At 33.6% G+C, this 19,077-nt stretch overlaps 1 protein-coding gene across 1 annotated transcript in view; it reads right to left on the bottom strand.

Annotated features, from left to right (window-relative positions):
* LOC127547394 (cyclic nucleotide-binding domain-containing protein 1-like) overlaps positions 1 to 19,077 on the bottom strand; it is a 311,530-nt gene that overhangs the window by 242,193 nt on the left and 50,260 nt on the right. Inside the window, exon 4 of the mRNA XM_051974307.1 lies at positions 4,614 to 4,766. Coding sequence (XP_051830267.1) covers positions 4,614 to 4,766 — 153 coding nt within the window. The remainder of the gene's footprint in view (positions 1 to 4,613; positions 4,767 to 19,077) is intronic.

The following is a 19,077-nucleotide window of genomic DNA, read 5'->3' as shown; positions in this document are numbered from 1 at the left end:
GGAAACCTTTCCTAATCTGCCTTAACACTAATCTTTCCTTTGTCAATTATTTCTAAACAATTCTCCATATAACTTGCTTGTACATAGTTCTTTGTATGTTGTCTTCCTCATCTGACTGTGAGATCCTTGAGAACAGAAGAGAACAGGAGCTATCTTTTGACTTTTTTGTATCCCTAGCACTCAGCACAGTGCCTGTCACACAGTATGTACTTAATAAATCCATGGCATTCATATGGATGTATATCTGGATAGCTGAAGTGATCATTTAGCCTCCTTGTACAGTATCTAACTTTGTAGGGAATAAATAATGATAGTGGTTTAATATGGAATGTAGTCAATCAAATATTAAACGCCTAGTATGTTGTGTCAGGTATTGTGCTAAATCTGGGGATACAAAGAGAGGCAAAACTATAGCCTCTTCCAATAAAGAGCCTACAATCTAATGAGGGGAGAAGACAACATTATAAAAACTATAAACAAAGCAAACTTTATATATAAGATAAAAGGGAAATAATTAACAAAAGGAAGGCAGTGGCAGTAAGAAAGGTTGGGGAAAGGCTTCCTGTAAAAGGTGGAATTTTATCTGGGATCTAAAGGAATCCAGGGAAGTCAGTGGTCAGAGCAGAAGAGGAAAAGCTTTCCAGGCATGGGGGATTGCTGAAGATAATATCCAGAGAGATGAAGTGTCTTACTTGTGGAACAGCTAAGAGGCTTGTGTCACTGGATCAAAGAGTATGTTTTGGGGAGTAAGATGTAAGAAAAATGAAAATATCAGAGAGAGCTAGATTGTGAAGAACCAGAGTATTTTGCTTTTTTGTTTTTACTCTTGGAAGCAATAGGAAGCCACTGCAGGTGTTGAGTACTGCAGTGCTATTTAACTAAAGTATGCTTCCTGTTCTTATAAATGGCTTTTGTGCTAATTGCACCACAGGCAAACTTATGACCATCCCTTATCTTCAGCTTATCATTTTTAGGCACTCACATAAATATGGTATCATACTGTCTTATTCCCACTCTGACATACCTAAGTATCAGCTAGAACATCATTCCATAATAATTAACCTATATTAATTCTAGCATCTAGAAAAGGTAATTCTCAACTTTACTGCTAGAACACAGGATACTCTATTTTATAGCTATATCTGTAGAAGGGGAAAAGCTAGGTGGTACTGGATCTAGAAGGGGAAAAGCTAGGTGGTACTGGATCTGGAACAAGGAAAACTCATCTTTATGAATTCAAATCTGGCCTCAGACACTTATCAGTTCTGTTAAAAATGGAGAAGTCACTTAACCTTGTTTAACTGGAGAAGGAAATGGCAAATCACTGCAGTATCTTTATCAAGAAATGAGAGTATGACATGACCAATATGACTCAACATCTATAAGATATCATTGTTTCTATAGCATCTACAATCAGGAACAATCAGAATCTACTTCTTTTCTGACAGTTTGAACTTGTAATTTCTCTCCTTAAACAACATTTCACCAGAACAAAATGGTGCAAGAGATATAACACTCTGGGATTTCAAACAGCTCAAGCCTAAATGACAAAATTCCTGACATTATTCCAGGGAACAATTTCTTTGACTCTTTTTATTAGGAAGAGGCTCTGCATCACTGCTCTGCTAAAATATAATGATCTTCAGATGCATTATCCCCTGAAAGGAAAATTTTTAATTGGGGAAAGAAAAATTTGTTTTAAAAATCCTTGTAGATTTTCTCAGAGGAGATGAAACTGCCAAATGAAGACAGCAAAAGAACATTTCACAGCACTTGCAGCTGACGGCTCAAACTGAGGATCTCTTTAGCTCATTTCTTAGGTCATCTCCTCTGCTCACCCCACCCCATGTATCTCAATATCCCTTTTAAAGAAAATATTCCAAGCATTTAAAAAAATTCCACCAAAGCTGCTTAATATACTTTCAAAAGTTGGTTTAATTTTATCCAGTTGTCATGAAGATAAAAAAGCAAGGCTCCAAAGTGAAAATATTTGACCAGAAATTTGAATCAAGTCAGAGATCAAATAAGGTAAGAATAGAATATTTTCTCCTGTCCCCAAGTTTACCATTTTCCCTTATTATTTCCTTAAAATATTTTGAAATCCAATACCAGATGCCATATTTCTAAAGTAGAACATAACTCATGTGTGTAAAAATATAAGACAAATCAAAACTTCCTTTCAGGAACCCATGAAGATTGGCTTTACAGAATCTCAAGGTAATAAGAAATCCCAGACACCACCTAGTACTACCCTCAGAAGTATGTGACGATCTAAAATTATCTCTACTTCCTTCCCTACCTTGGAAACTTTGCTTCTTAAATTGCTATTGATCTAAGTTTTGATTAAGTCGTAATAAGTTTATCTAAGTGCTTTGGAAAAACATTTTCTACACAATATCTCATTTGGACCCTCATAACAACCTTGTAAGCAAAATGCTGTCATTATTTCTGTTTTGCAGAAGAGAAAACTAAGATTGAGAATAGCAAATTGACTTACATGGGAATATAAAATTAGTAAGTGGCTGGGGCAGCATTTGAATTTGAGTCCTCAAGTCTCCAAACTAAGGTGCACTATTGAGAGAAATTATTATTTCTTTAATGGCCAATTATTAAAGTTGGGAAGGTCCCCAACTTTTTCTCTATCCTATGTCTTTCTCCAAAGAATAGTCTTCTCAAGGACAAGTCTGTTGGAAGATAGAATCAACACTCTTCATTGTGAGTATTCCTACTTCACCCAACTAGTTCAGATTTCTAATCTAAAATGAATAACTGCCCATCATGCTCCATTCAAGCTAATAGTTCTTATGTCTAGGTTGCCCAAATCTGTATCTAGTCTGAGTATAGATTTCCTTTATCCAAGAGTAACATGATGTCATTATCCTATCCCCTCACCAGAATAGGCCTACCTTTTATTAATTGTTAACTAATCAGAGTTAATTTCCACCTTTTGGTCAACTCATTTTTTCGAGGCCAAATAAGCTGTGAAACTAACGTCATGATTATCTTTGATCTAAGAGAGATGGCAGTTTCATTGTTTTAAATAGTATACTCTTCTTTTTATTTTCTGGTACATCTATCTCCTCCTAAATAAAATTTGTTTTACTAATAAAATGCTAGCATTATTAACAAAATGATTAATTATTCAGAAATCATGTTTCTCAAACTTTTTAAATGTTACATTATCCACCATACTATCTAGCTGCCTCAAAATTTCCAAGTTAAACTAATTCATAGTAAGAGATGGATTCCACTGAACCAGACACCTCTGATTCTTTCACTAACTCATTATGTGGAGCCTAGGTAAGTTCCTTTAACTCTCTGGCCAATAATTATCAAGGAAAAGTGTTAGTCTAGAATAGAGCATCCCAAAGGTTCTTTCCAACATTAAATTGCATAATTCTTTTTGATGGTCTTCTTTGGATAGCCAAAAGTAATACTACCTTCTTAACAACTTGTCATATACATGAGGAAAAATATTTCTTTCTCTAAACTTTTCTTCCTACTAGTTCCATATTTTATTTCTTCTTTTTTGCACTGGGCAAAAAGATTAGTAAACATTTCTGACTCTAATTCATCCCCAGGACTTACCATTTCTTTTGGAGAAAATTACAAGTTTTATTTTTGTGGGAAAACATTTTCGCTTTTTTCCATTTTAATATAATTACTATGGTCGTGAGATATTCCATAAAAATTTAAGTTCCAACATAATATTTTGAATGCAATTTATTGTTATGTGCCTTTTGAAAACATATTATATTGATTTATATATAATCATTTAAAACTCTAAAGTACCTCTGATAACACATTCAGTCACAATTCTCCTTTTGGCCACAATCCCAGTCTCAGTAAGAATGTTCCTCTCATTCTCATTCTTCTTCATATTCACAGTTCCAGATCCAATATCAATTCTAAGATCACACTTTTCCTTTGACCCAATTTTCAGTCCTAACATAGCTAGTTTTTCACCTTGGGTCATTTTACCAGAACACTGTCTCATTCACAGTACAAGTTTCGCAACTGAACTCTGCCCATTTGGGGTATATAAGTCATCCATTGAACCAGTTATAATCTAATCTTAGTCCAAATTACTTAATAGAAATTAAAACTTAAAAGAAGTCTATAGAGTAAAAAAATTTCAGAATAGTGAACAGGAGTCAATAAGGAAAACAATAGACAACCTCATCCTTTAATTACCCCTTAAGATTTGGAGGTTAGTTATTTAATAATGAAGTGATTCTAAGAATTCTCAAGAAGTGAAGTGATTATGATTTTGATTTTTTTAAATAGAAAGTAGATTAGAGTAATTCATACATAGCTCTGAACCCCTAAAAATATTTAGATATGGATATGAATATCTATATATTTCTATATATAGTACTTTGCAGCTGCATTATTTTAAATAGTATGCTCTTCCTTTTTTTTTCTAGTACATCCACGCTCTTCTTAAAAGTCTATGCACATAAATTTTATACACAACAAAAATTAAATCACCACTATTCCCGGATCATCAGAAATCATTACCAGGTTCTACAAAAAGAGGTTGTCAATGTTACTCCAGATTATCCAACAAATAGAGGTCATTCTCAAATAAAAAGCAAAATTTTTGCACTTACAATTTCTTCAAGATTTCAATGAATTCTTCCACTTTGTCCTTGAACTTCAGTGCAAGCTCTATATCTGTTTCTCCATGAATGTTTCTCATATAAAGGCTAATATCGTGAAGTTCATCAACCATGGAAGCAAATGAAAAACTGATGAGGGGTGATCTAATCAAGAAAACAAAGTAGTGTCATCAAGTCCTATTCAAATAACAATGATAAATTCATAACTAAGAATAAGTTTTGCATATACATATATGTATAAGATTTAATATACATATTTCATATGTATATGTTGTTGTTCAATCTTTTCAATCATATATAATTCTTTGTTATCCCACTGGGGATTTTCTTTGCAAAGATACTGGAATGGTTTGCCTTTTTTTTCTCTAGCTCATTTTATAGATGAGGAACTGTGGCAAAGTTAGGTGACTTACCCAGGGTCACATAGCTAATAAGTATCTATGGCCAGATTGAAATTCAAGTCTTCCTGACTCTGGATCTGGTGCTCTATAAATACACACATTTTGTTATTGTTGTTCCCAATCATCAGAATTGGTATTTAGCTTGCTATGTGAGCTTCTTTCTTAGATGTTCTGGCATTTTAATGATGGTTTAGAGGCAGTTTAGAAATCATTAATAAAGCTCTCATACTGTATTTAAAATTTTACAATTTAAGGTTAATCATCTACAATGTTTTGAAATATCTTAAATTTAAATATAGAAGAGGCTACAACTAGAGCAAGTCATTTCAACTTCTTTTATAATTTTAAAGTATATGTAATTAGAGTTATACTCTGGTCTAATTCCCTTAGGATTCTCTTCCCAATTATAAGCTCAAAGACAAAATAAGTATTTGAAAGGAATAAGTGATAGTAATTTACAATGAAATTTACAAATCACTTTAGTTAGACTAGCCTTGTGTGATGAGGATAGATAGCACTTTGTAGTGACAAAATTGAGACTCAAGAGATCTAATGTCATTTCTTTATAATCACACAGTAGTAAATGTCAAGAGTGATGAACTGAGGTTTAATGATCCAGTTGTGGTTTCCTCTTTAATATGTTTCTATCTTTAAAAACTGGGAGGAAAAAATACTCTGACAATTACATAGTAGACATTTTAACTTTAACACTAAGAAAATTATTATAATAACATTTTTAATGTTATTATAATAAGACACATAATGAATTTTTTTAAAACCTAATTATTTTGGATGCCAGGTTATGTAATAAAGAAAATATAGAACTTGAATTTTTCCCTCAATCTTCATGACCTCTCAAACTTTTCCAAAATGGAAATTATACACAAAATATAAAGTAATTTCAACTCTCTCTATGGACCTATTCATCAAGAATCTTACTAATATAACAATTCAACAAATTAAAATCAAGAGAAGATTAATCCCTAACTTCCTAACATTCTTACTCAGAAACCTTCCCTGACTACCTACCATATAAGCAGGGGTGACCCACGACTTTGCAACAAAATTTATCCCCACCCCTTCCTCCTCCCAATGTCAGTAAAACCAAAAGACATGATCTTACTCTGTCTGGGATAGCATCATGGCACCATTCGCTGTTATAACAAGTATTAAGCAAAGAATTGAGAATGGAAGAAACTAGACTGGGAGACACATATAGCTAAATGATACTCTTCTAAGGCTAAGGAAAAAAAAACCTAGCATCCAGCTTGGAGTCAACATCATCCCTTCAGAAGTCATAAACTGAGTAAGGAAAATAGGAATTTCCCAGAATGGGAGGAGAGCAAGATGAGTTTGAGGACCAGCTACCAGAGAAATTGTAATCAAGGGGAAGGAATAATAAAATGAATGATAGGAGCAAATTAAGGATAAAAATTGAAATTATCAAAGATCTCAGATGAAAGAAAATTCAGCTGAAAACCCTAAGTATAAGAAGATAAATCAACAGGGAAGATGTAAATAATAGAGGGGATATGGTTTCCAGATAAGCTAAGAGATCAGCCATTTCTGAGTAAATATTGTAAGACAAAGGAAAATGAATCAATACTTATGAATCAGAGGAACCTGTGAATCCTCAAAAGAAATGGAAATAAAGCAGAATGTTCCTGAGTTGTTTAAAAGAGAAATAAGTATTATAAAAGCAGAATTTATGGCCTTAAAAGCAGAAATAATTGGCAAAATAGGAAAACTTGAATTCATGAAGGTAGTTTATACCAAAGAAACAAAAGAGAAACTAAGTGAATGGAATATAAATATGCAAAAATGAAGGAAAATGGAGAGAGCAAAATGGAATAACATTTAAAGAAAATGTGATCTCCATAAAAACAAAACATTGCTCTGAAAGACAAGATGCATAGAGACAACTTAAGGTTTATAGGCTTTCCAGAAGAACATATAAAGTCAAAAATGTGGAAAACATAATGCAAGACAAAAATAATACAAGAAAATTCAGAATTCTGAATATAGAAAACAAAGAATCAATATAAATAATATACAAATCACTTCCAGAAATAAGGGGCAAAAAACTCAATGCTATAAACCGTAAGATGTATAATGATTAAATTAAATAATTCCACTGAAAAACAACAAATTATGGAAGATACCAAGAAAAAATCCTTCAAATATAAAGAAATGAAAACTCAAATAATACAATATTATTCTGCACTGAAGAGGAAAGGAGCAACTTAAGATAATCTACTTCAATAACTTGAACCTAACCATTAATGGGGAAAAAAGACATTAAATAAGAAAGAAGCATTCAGAGCATTTTTTAGAAAAAGAAAATTAGATTTGGTGAAATTATTTGTTTTTCAAATATCTGACAAAAGGAATTCAAGAAGCATGATAAGGAAGCACAGTGCACAACGACATTGAAAACAAAATAGCAAAAGAGATCATTAAGAGATTTCTTTCTATAAATATTCAATAGAGGTGAAAGCAGAGGGCAAATAGAAGTAATGGTGAAGAAATAGACTTAAAACATTATGGACTGAACTTCCAAACACTCCACAGATAAGTAAATAAAAATTTTTTTGAAACTAAAGAAATAGCACATAAATATGAGAGAAAGGAAGAAAGATGCAGAGAAATATGTAATGCATCCTAATTCAAAGGTTAAAAATGAAGGAAAATAGCTGTGTCAGTCCCTCAGAAAGATAAGATTTTATAGGAATGTAAGGGGCAAAAGGAGTAACTAAAACAAAAAGAAATACAGAAAGAAATTTCATTTCAGTGTTGAAAGGACTAATACTGATGAATACTAACTACCATAAAGAAAGAGATATATACTCTAAAAGGAGTTGGAGATCTTATGAGTATAAACTGCAGGGATTTATACTTAGATCAGTCATCTTACTCTAAAAGAAAGAAAATCAGAGTTCCTAAAAGAAATGGAAACCCAGAAGCAAGGAAGGATATGTACCTAGAAAAGAAAGCTGCTTGAAAAATGGGTAAATGGAGATGGGAGTAGGAGGAAATAACCATGGGAAGAGTAATGGTTAGTAATAAGCAATGCCATCAGAAACCTAGGAAATTTCCTACTATGGGGCAACTATCACCTATCAGAACTAGCATTTCTAAGAGTGATATATAACCAATAAAAGGATGCCATGAGAAAAGATCTACAAGTTTCTAAAAGACCTGTAATTTGTTTAGAAAGGGAAACCAATAATAAGCACTAAGGCACCCTTATCTTTACTTAAAGAAGTCTTAATTCCATGTGAAAAGCTGAGATTAAAGACTAAATAAATATCAGGACTATGAATTAAAAGGGGAAAAAAAGTCTAGTAGAGATAGAAGAGATACATGAATAATTAAGAGAATAAGGAAAATAAATCCTTTTTTGGAAAAGCAGAAAATGATTTTTTTTTTAAATAATGACTGAAACAATTTGAAAGAGAGAAAGGTAAGAGATACTTTAATTGACTACTTAAATGAGAGGGAAGAAAAGAAACAATTATGTAAGTAGCTAAATTAAAGAAAGAAAAGAGAACTACTAACTTAAATAAAGCTCCAAAACTAGGAAGAAAAGTAACAAAAAGGGAAAGACAGCCTATTCTCAAATAAAGAGACAATGTTTGCAGAGAAAGTAAGAAAAAAGTCTAATTAAGAAAAAAAATGATCACAATAGACTTTTAATTTTGTCTTCCTCTTAATTATTTCCTCCCCTTATCTTGGATCATTGTATTGCTAAGAAGATCTAAGTCTATCATAGATGATCATCATATAATCTTGCTATTACTGTTCTGTTTTTGCTTACTTTGCTCAGCATCAATTCATTTAAGTCTTCCCAGCCTTTTCTGAAATCAGCCTGCTTATCATTTCTTATAGAACAATAATATAGAGTAACAACATTACATTCATGTACCATAACTTATTCAATCATTCCCCAATTGATAAGCATCCATCCATTCAATTGTTACTTCTTTATCACCACAAAAAGAGTTGCTACAAGCAATTTTGCACAGGTGGGTCCTTTTGCCTCTTTTATGATTTCCTTAGAATACAGACCCAGTAATGGTATTGCTGGATCAAAGGGTATGCACAGTTTTATAGCCCTTTGGGGATAGCTCCAAATTGTTCTCCAGAATAACTGTATGAGTTCACTGACATTGTAAGATTTTATCTATCTTCTTGGAAAATAGAGCAAATATTCTACTTACTAATATTCTGAATTTTACTGGTTCTTTTTTTCTGGAGTTAAAGTTTATAAGCCTATTTCTATAGGTCAAGTTAAAAACATTACTGATAGATGGGATCTAAAGTTAAGATCTCATAATACAATTTAACAATCCATTCATCCAACAAATCTTTATTTAATGTCAACTAAAACTGTGTTTTATATCTATGTCCATTTATGGCCTTGAGAGTTCTTGAATAAATATCAGAGTTCTAATTCTGTACTGCAATGGAGTGACTCACCTTACTCTTAACCTCCACACTTCAGTGTAATCAACTATACAGACTCCCTGATGTAGAGCACACTTGAAATTAAAATTTCCCCATTGCTCTTCACAAAAGTATCTGATAAAAAATCATATAGCTATTTCCATGAAACTATTATTCACTTCAATTGCCCTCTCTAGTCTAAGTCAAGCTAGAGTAGGTCTCATTATAAAGGGAATGCTTATGATTCTGTGAAAGAAAATTTCACAAAGTCCAGTTAGTTGTTATCATCAGTATTTTTATCTATCCCTCTTGACTAGCAGAGTACCTGACACATAGTAGGAATTTTGGTAAATATTTGTTGACATTGATTGGTTTAATCTATTTCTAATCTTCATGTTGCCTATTACATAGTGATAGATATCCTGTTCAGACAAGACCTTCCCTTCAAAAAAGAAAAAAAAGGTATTTTTTTCAATACAGTAAATGCTTCTTAACCATTTCAGAAAAAAAGTCCTCCATAAGGACAGTATCTATGACATTTTTTATTTTATATTCCCATGGCCTACTCCAATTTCTTGCATGTGGTAAATGCTTAATTAATGTTTATTGCAAATAATAGAATTTAGCAACCCCTACTATTTATCTCTAATAATTGTCCTTTCTTTTTCTGAAATATACATATTTTAAAAATTCAGGATGAACTTCTGGTGCTAAGATAGCAGAGATATGCTCTTGAAGCCTACCCCATAATTCCTCTCCAAACAACTAGAAAAAAACTTCAGAATTGATCTAGGATCAGAGAAGAAGCTTACCAGAAGGATAGGAAAAGTCTATCACTGGTGTGGGAAGGGTGCAAGATCCAAGAAGAGGTGTGGAAGTGCCAGTCTCATAGCAGGGGGCCTGCAGCAAGTCTCCAAGGCTAGGGCAATCTACCAATTAGACCCAGCCCTTTGTCAAACCACCATCCCCCTTGGTGAGTGAGCATAGTGAAGTCCCACTCCTGGGCTGGTCAACAGCTAGATCTTGCCCCTGAGACCTATCCACAGAGAGACCTTGTTTCCCTAGCAACCCAGCAGCAGAAATGACCCTTCATCCCTGTGGCCAACCAGCAATAAAATCCCTCTCCCAGATCCAGATACCTGAAAGACTGTTACTTTAGCAACCCGGTAGAAAGGTTCCCATCCCTGAGTTAAACTAGCAGCTAAATCCCACACCCAGAGAAGGCCATCAGGGAGATCTTACTCACCCAGTACAAGCCAGAATAAGAACATATCCTCCAATGAAAGCAAACAGTTAAGTCTTAAACACAAGTGAAAACTAGCAGTAAGACCAGACAGACTCTGAAGCCCAAAACAAAAAGATAGGTAGAGTGCATGATCAGAGCCCATATTCTCCTATAAAAACTCCAAGTCACAAAAAAAAAGAAAAAAAATTAGAAAAAAAAGAACTTGACTATATAAAATTATTATGATAAAAGGAAGGACGAAGGCATAAACTTAAAAAAAAGGACAACAGCATAAAAATGGCTAAAAGTGAATCCTCAAAAAAAAAAAAAAATGTAATTTGGTTTGAGGCCCAAAAAGAATTCCTGGAAAAGCTTTAAAAGGATTTTTAAAAGCAAATTAGAGAAGCAAAAGAAAAAGTGAAGAAATTGGAGTAATTCAAGAGAAGCATGAAAAAAAGTCAATAGCATGGGAAAAGAAATATAAAAATTTGCTGAAGAAAATAATTTCCTAAAAAATGGAATTGGTCAAATGGAAAAGGAAATATAAAATCTCACTAAAGAATATCATTCTTTAAGACTAAGAATTGAACAAATGGAAGGTAATGACTATAAGACATCATTATACTATAAAACAAAACTTTAAAAAAGTTTTTAAATATTAAAAATGTGAAATAGATCTAGGAGATATAATAAAGAGGTTTAATGAATCCACATACTACAAAAAAATAAACCTAAAAATATTCTTGAGAATAAAATCAAGAAACCATACTGAAACTAGAACATTATCACAAGACTGATGCCCAAAACTACCCAGGCATAAACACTATACATCAAATATCCACAATCTCCAAAATACATGTAATGAAAAACCTTTAAAATATACTTAGTGGAAGACATTAAACCCTGAAGAAAAGGATAAAATACATGTAGTATTTGCCTTCTATTTTTGTAGTAGAGCTATCTTGAAGAAGCTTTAAGTCAGTCTACAAAAAAGGATTTTAAATTTCAATAATAACTTAATTTAATAATTATTATATAATATAATATATAAGAATAATTTAATAAATTATAAAAAGTAGTTACTTTATCAAGGCAGATGATACTCTACAGAAAATTAGACATAACAATACTAAGAATTAATATTTACTAGTGCCTTTTTTATATATTGTCTATATATATTTGCAAAATATTTTATATTTAGTGTCTCATTTAATTCTCACAACTCATTGTAATACTTGCTATTATCATCCCCATTTTTCAGAGAAAGAAACTGAATCTGAAAGAGATTAATCAATTTTCTCAGAGTCACATAACTAGTGGTTTTCAGAGGCAGGATTTGACTCAATTCTTCCTGATACCATGTCCAGCATCCATAAGAGTATCATTTCTATCTGAAATCCATGACAGGGAAAAAAGATGACAAAGGAAAATATAGTGATAATAATATTGACACTACCTTCTTTAAAGTTGTATTTGTTTCAAAGCCTGAAAAAGCTTGAAATTAGCTGTGTCACAATGGATAGAACTCTAGGTCTGTAAATAGGAAGATCTTATAATTCAAATCCAGCTTTGGACACTTACTAGATGAGTGATTCTGGGCAAGTCACTTACCTCAATTGCCTCAGTTTCCTCATCTATAAAATGAGCTAGAAAAGGAAATGGCAAACCGTTCTATTATTTTTGCCAAGAAATGTGACCCAAAGAATAGGATACTATTGAAATGATCGAACAACAGCAGTTCCCTTACTTCCTTATTCTTTTTCCTGAGCCAGGTATGTCAATGAAATCACTAAGAATTGAACATGAGTGAAGAACAACAACAAATACATTAAAAAGAATTTGAATTTTTAAATTCAAATTGGAATTTGATTGGATTGACTGGAAGAACAGTCCTCTAAGACATAATATCTAAAGGTTTGTGATTTCCTAAAATGTAGCATTGATGGAGCCCATTGGGATTCAAAAGGAGCTATTTGCCCATGCCTTAAATCCAAATCAACTCAGATGTAAAAGCATGACTGACTTCCTATCTAGTTCAAATGCCTCATTTCATAGATAAGGAAACAGGTGTAAGGATACTGAATAACTTACCCTCAGTCATACAGGTATTATCAGAGACTGAATTTGAAGCCAGGTTCTTTGGCTCCAGGACCACTGCTCTTTCCATTGTGACATGCTGGCTCCTGTACCTCAAGACTATCCCATTTCTAGATTTGTACCCTCTGCATCTGACATACAAAAGGGATTTAATAAAAGGTTTTTCATACATTATTTCATGAACCATGTACTCTGACTAGTAAAGATAAATGTAATGGTTGGAGCTTATGAGCTATCAATTGTCTTTAAACAGCTGCTCAACCACAATGTACCTTGAACCTCTAACAAGTGAGATGGGAAATGGTTCCAGGTACTATAAAACATCATTATGTAGATCAAATGAGAACTTGAGTTAAAGTACTGTATAAAAATGTAAACTATAATGTTCCTATTTTACCCTCTGTGTTATAAACTCTTTCAAGTGAATGGTTCACAACTTAAAATTCTTCATATCCCCTAGTGCCTAATATACTACCTTAGATGTAATGTGAGATCAATAAATACTTGTTGAATCCAATTGAATTAAATTTTTCTAGACAATGGATCTGCCCATTGCCACTCTGTATATCACAGAGTGTCCCAAAGACTCAAGTTACAATGGCAGCTGCTGCTTTCCCAGTTCATAGTTTGTCCTAAGAGATTAGGTGTTTCATTGTAGGGAACCAGTTCTGTGGAATTTGATGGAGTGAGGATAAGAGAGTGAAGTTTATCTGCAGTCATTACAAGTGTCTTTGCCAAAGAGTCAAGCCAAAGAGATTTTTCTTTTCTCTTTCTTTCTTTGTTTTTCTGATGACCAGCTAAGGAATTTAATTTAGGTGATACCAAAGAAATTGCTGAGGTCAACAACAAATATATGCAGTCTTCTAGATCCATGAAATGCATTTCAGGATATTTCCTCAAACTGAGATCTGCTTACTAAAGTCATACTCTGATGCCTCTTGACAGCATGAAGGTGATCTTTAGTTCTCAAATTCTGTGCCCCTGGGGTACAGATCTCACCAAGAATGAGAGGTTTTGATTGGGCCCAGGATTAGAAATCAATCACATCAAGTCCAAAAAAGGCTTATCCCATTTGGTGAGTCATGATGAAAACTTCAACTGGAATAACAACTACTATAGTAATAATGATGAGCATTTATTTAGCAATATAACTTAATGGTTTGCAAAGTGCTTTCCAAACTTTATCTCATTTTATCCCCATAACAACACTGGTACAATATCATCCCCCTTTTACAGAAGAAGAAACTAAACTTGAAAAAGATTGTCCAGTATTGTACAGCTTGTAAATTTTAGAGGACAAATTTGATTTCAAACCCTCCTGAGTCCATGTTCAATGTTATCTACTCTGCCACCTAGTTAGACCATCTAATAACTTACAGAACTGTGATAACTGGATCAGTGTAGTGTGTCTTTAACTCAGGGATTTATAAAAGTTTTCTGTAGCAAGGTCTCCTTGTAGCCACATATTTATGACCTACAAATTTGGCTTTAGTTAAACTACCTTTCTGAAGGTAACCCTTCAATTTCTTTTAAATAATAAAATAAATAAAATAGAAGAAAAATCACTTGGAATTTATTAGAATCTAAAATTTTAACAACATATAATTTATACAAATCACAAACTTCTTTATTGAATGGGATTTTTAAAAAACAGGCTGATTAGGAATTCTCCTTCTAATTCTCCTCTAAACAGATCAATAATAATATGAGCTTCAAGTTTATAAAACCTGCAATATTAGGGTAATTTCTCATGTAGTAGAAAGATTATTAGTAATGATAACCAAAACTATGGTGTCTTCATCCTTGTCCAAATGACTTTGGACAACTCATTTAAATTTACCCTCTCTCTCTTTTCCCCTTTCCTTACCCATAAAGTTAATAGTTAATATCCAAGGAAACTTCCAAGTATAAAATTCAATTATTTTTAGTCTAAAGCATATTTTTTGTCTAAAGTTTTTCTAACTAATTTTAGAATCAGATCTACTATTTCATTGGAATTAGTGGTTTCATGTGAAACTCTTATCAATTCAAATAACTGACCACACTCCAGTTAATAGTTTTAGAGACTCGTCTAAGGAAACTGAAAAGTTGGGATTGATCTGAAAGAGAATATTTGTCAGAAGTAAGACTTGCACTCAGATTTTCTTGACTCTGAGGCCAACATTTTATTTCCTACACATACCATACTATCTTTCTCTCCTTGGAAAAGGACCATAAATTGACTCATGTTTTCCCATACAAATAGTATGATATCAAAATATATGAACTATGCCCAAAGGAATATAAAATCACACATATTCTTTGACTTAATAATATCACTACTAATTATGAATCCAAAAGAGATTTTTTAAAAAAGGAAAAAGGCCTATATGAACAAAAACATTTATAGCAGCTCTCTTCTTAGGTCAAAAAATTGGAAACTGAAGGGATGCCCATCAATTGGGGAATGCCTGAATAAACTGTCATATGTAATTATGATAAAATATTATTGTTCTATGGAAAATAATGAAAAAGATATTCTCAGAAAAACCTGGAGAGTTCTCCATGAACTCAAGCAAAGTGAAATGTACTATATACAAAATAATAGCAGTGTTCTAAGATGATCAGTTGTAAATTATTTTACTAATCTCAGCAAAATCTTAGACTACTCTGAAAGACATATGATGGAAAAATCCTTTCCATATTCAGAAAAAGAATTGTGTCTGAAAACAAATTGAAGCATACTATATTTTTTTATTTTTCTTGAGGGTTTTTTTTTAAGGGGGGGAAATATATGTTTTCATTCACTACATGGCTTTTATGGAAATGTTTTGCATAACTTCACAAGTGACATTAAAAGAGTGTAGGATAGGAAGGAAGGGAGAGAATCTAGAACTCAAATTTTTTTTAATGTAAAAAGTTGTTTTAAATATAACTGAGGAAAACTAATATATTAAATAAATATAAAAGATCCAAAACAGTGATACATTTTTAAAAGTATCATAATAAGACCAAAATTCTTGACCAGGGCTCTTGTTTTATTAGAGATTTAGTAAGATTTGAGGTCAAAAGTTTAGTAACAGAAAACATGAAGAACACAAGACAGAAAAAATAAAGTAAACTAGATTCCTTGAAAAGACATATATAATCATAAACAAGCGGAGAAGCCTGTGAATATAGGAACCAATCATATCTACTAGGAACCTCAAGTGAAAATGAGAACAAAAATAATTCTTAACTTGATTGAGCAGGACGTGGTATTGTGGAGTGGAGGCAGAAGAGTCAAGACCTAAGGTGCTTATATGGAAATAAGGGAGAGTTGAGAATATCTGAAGAATTGGAGGCTAGTTGATATACAAACCCCAGGTCATTGGGAAAGGGTTTTTTGACTATTATTACTGGTTTTATTTTGATAGCCTTACATAGGAGTTTTTCAATTCCCCAGAACTTCATTTATTAGGCAAGAAAGAAACTACTAACTTCCTGAAATTCCCATTTTCTTATAGAAATATCAAAAAATACTGTTTAATAAATTATAAATTATATCTTCATAATATAAAGTTCATAACACTGAAATGTTACATATACCTTTGATTCATCATATATGTTTTATAAAATATGTGTCAATTAAATGATTTGATTCAATAAGTACCCACATCAATAAAAAGAGTTCCTCTATCAATAAAATAAAAGGTCTAGTATCAATAATTATTTGCAAAATTTACTTTACTTAAATGATTCCAAAGAAAGGACATTTTAGCCCCCCCAAAAAATGGAGGACCTGTGGAGAACAGCCAAGATATGAACACGGGCTCTAGACACATGCTAATGAGAAAACAACTACAAAACTACAGGAAAATTCCTGAAGCTCAGGGTCAAATGGATCTGAAACATTCTGGCTGGGTAATTATGCTTGTGTACTCTTTGTTTAAGCAACAAAGGTAATTGTGAGAATCACAATAGCAATGTCATATTCTCTTAGCAAAAATCTTATCTAGTCATTTAATTATAGCACTGGAGATATGATGCCAAAATGGTAGAAATCAATCATTTATGGGCATATTAACTCTTGGGAGATTTTCTTGGCTACAGACTACATTCTATATTCTTAGTTCTGACCATTGGTCATAAAACCTCATAAGAAAATGTGGATGGTCTAAGGGCAGTCGATCATTGCTAGTACAAAAAAATTCAAGGATGTATGTCCAACTCATGGTGAGTAATTCATCATGATCTTTGCACATAAAAGATATGTGGCAACTAGAAGCACTATTTTTATTTCAAAACATCATGAAAAACTTACAAACTCCTAAAGTGGATGATCAGATTCCTCCTTTGTTCTTCAAAAATGTAGAGAACAGAGGAGAAATACTGAAAAACATAAATTTTGTCAAATATAATATTCATGTGATTGTTTAGCTTAACAAGTTGGCTTTTCCTCCTAATCTTATAACTCCCTAGAGAAACAAGATAGCTTTAGCTAGCAATGTCCTTCCATGTTTTCAATTTTCTACCTGTCTTACATTATATTTGTGAGAAAAACACTTAAAATAGAATAGACATATGATCATTGATATGAATAAGTTCGGTGATCAAAAGTTCTATAGATGGACTTCCGGTTAAGATGGCGGAGAGGAGGCTCACAGTTGCATAGCTCCACGCTTTCTCTCACCATCCATTTCATTACAAGCCTCTGAATCAATGCTTGACTGAAAAAAAAACCCACATATAGTTACCAAGAGAAGCCATCCTTGAGATCCGCCAAGAAAGGTCTGTCTTTACTGGAGGGCTGGGACGGTTTTAGATCGGGCGCAGGCGGCGGGCAGCGGCAGTGAGAGCACGGGAGCAGACTGGAGAGGGGGTGGGGAGTGATCGCAGCCGTCTCTGCGGGGAGAGCTTCACTACAGGTTTGGATACTTTGCTCCGGCAGCAAGTCAGCAGCCCAGCAGAGAAGCTAAAAACACCGGGGCTGAAGAATACAACCCCAAACAGCTGGAGTCTCTCGGGACCTGGCCGCCCCCCCCCCCCCCCCCCCCAGTGATTCAGCACGCTCTGGGCTCAGGCGCACACAGTCCTGCTAGTGCCTCACTGCTGCCCCCCCGCAGTCTGTAAAGGAAGCTCGGTAACACACCCAGCCCCTCCCCCAAAGAAAGACTCCAGTTTTTTCTGTTTTTCTGTGGTAGTTTGTCTTTGATTATTAGACAGAATGAGCAAGAAATTGAAGAGGACTTTAACCCTTGACAGCTTCTATACAGATAGAGAGCAGACTCTAAATCCTGAGGAGACTAAAAACAGACAGTCCCCAGGTGAATCCCCAAAGGAGGAGATCATCTGTTCCTCAGCACAGATGAACCTCATAGAAGTGATTAAAAAGGCTCTCACAAGGGAGCTAGAAGAAAAATGGGGAAAGCAGAGTGAGGCTTGGCAAAAGGAGAGAGAAGCTTGGGAAAAGGAGAGGGAGGCTTGGCAAAAGAGCCTGGAGAAAGTTAAAGAGAGAGTGGATAAAGAAGTAAAATCCTTGAAAAATAGGATTGGTGAACTGGAAAACAAAATTGGCGAAATGGAAAAAAATTCCACAGAACAAAAGAACTCAATGGGACAATTAGAAAAAGATTTTTAAAAAGTGAGTGAAGAAAATACTTCACTGAAAATCAGAATTGAACAAGTGGAATTGAATGACTCGAGGAGACAAGAAGAATCAGTCAAGCAAATCCAAAAAAATCAAACAATGGAAAAGAATGTGAAATACCTTCTGGGGAAGACAACAGACCTGGAAAACAGATCCAGAGAGACAATCTGAGAATCATTGGACTCCCAGAAAAACATGATGAAAAAAAGAGCCTGGACACTATTTTCCAGGAAATTATCAAAGAGAACTGCCCAGAAGTCATAGGAACAGAGGAAAAAATAAACATTGAAAGGATTCATCGATCACCCACTGAAAGGGATCCTAAAATCAAAACACCAAGGAATATAGTGGCCAAATGCCAGAACCCTCAGATGAAGGAAAAAATATTGCAAGCGGCTAGAAAAACCCAATTCAAGTATCAAGGAGCCACAATAAGGATCACCCAGGATCTGGCAGCATCCACATTAAAAGATCGAAGGGCCTGGAATATGATATTCCGAAAGGCTAAGGAACTTGGTATGCAACCAAAAATAACTTACCCAGCGAGAATGAGCATCTTTTTCCAGGGAAGAAGATGGACATTCAACGAAGTAAGCGAATTTCATCTATTTCTGATGAAAAAGCCAGAACTTAACAAAAAGTTTGATCTACAAATATAGAACTCAAGAGAAATCTAAA

This window comes from Antechinus flavipes, chromosome 1, assembly GCF_016432865.1.
Source record: "Antechinus flavipes isolate AdamAnt ecotype Samford, QLD, Australia chromosome 1, AdamAnt_v2, whole genome shotgun sequence".
Taxonomy (NCBI): domain Eukaryota; kingdom Metazoa; phylum Chordata; class Mammalia; order Dasyuromorphia; family Dasyuridae; genus Antechinus; species Antechinus flavipes.
This window is presented reverse-complemented; position numbering and strand designations above follow the sequence as displayed.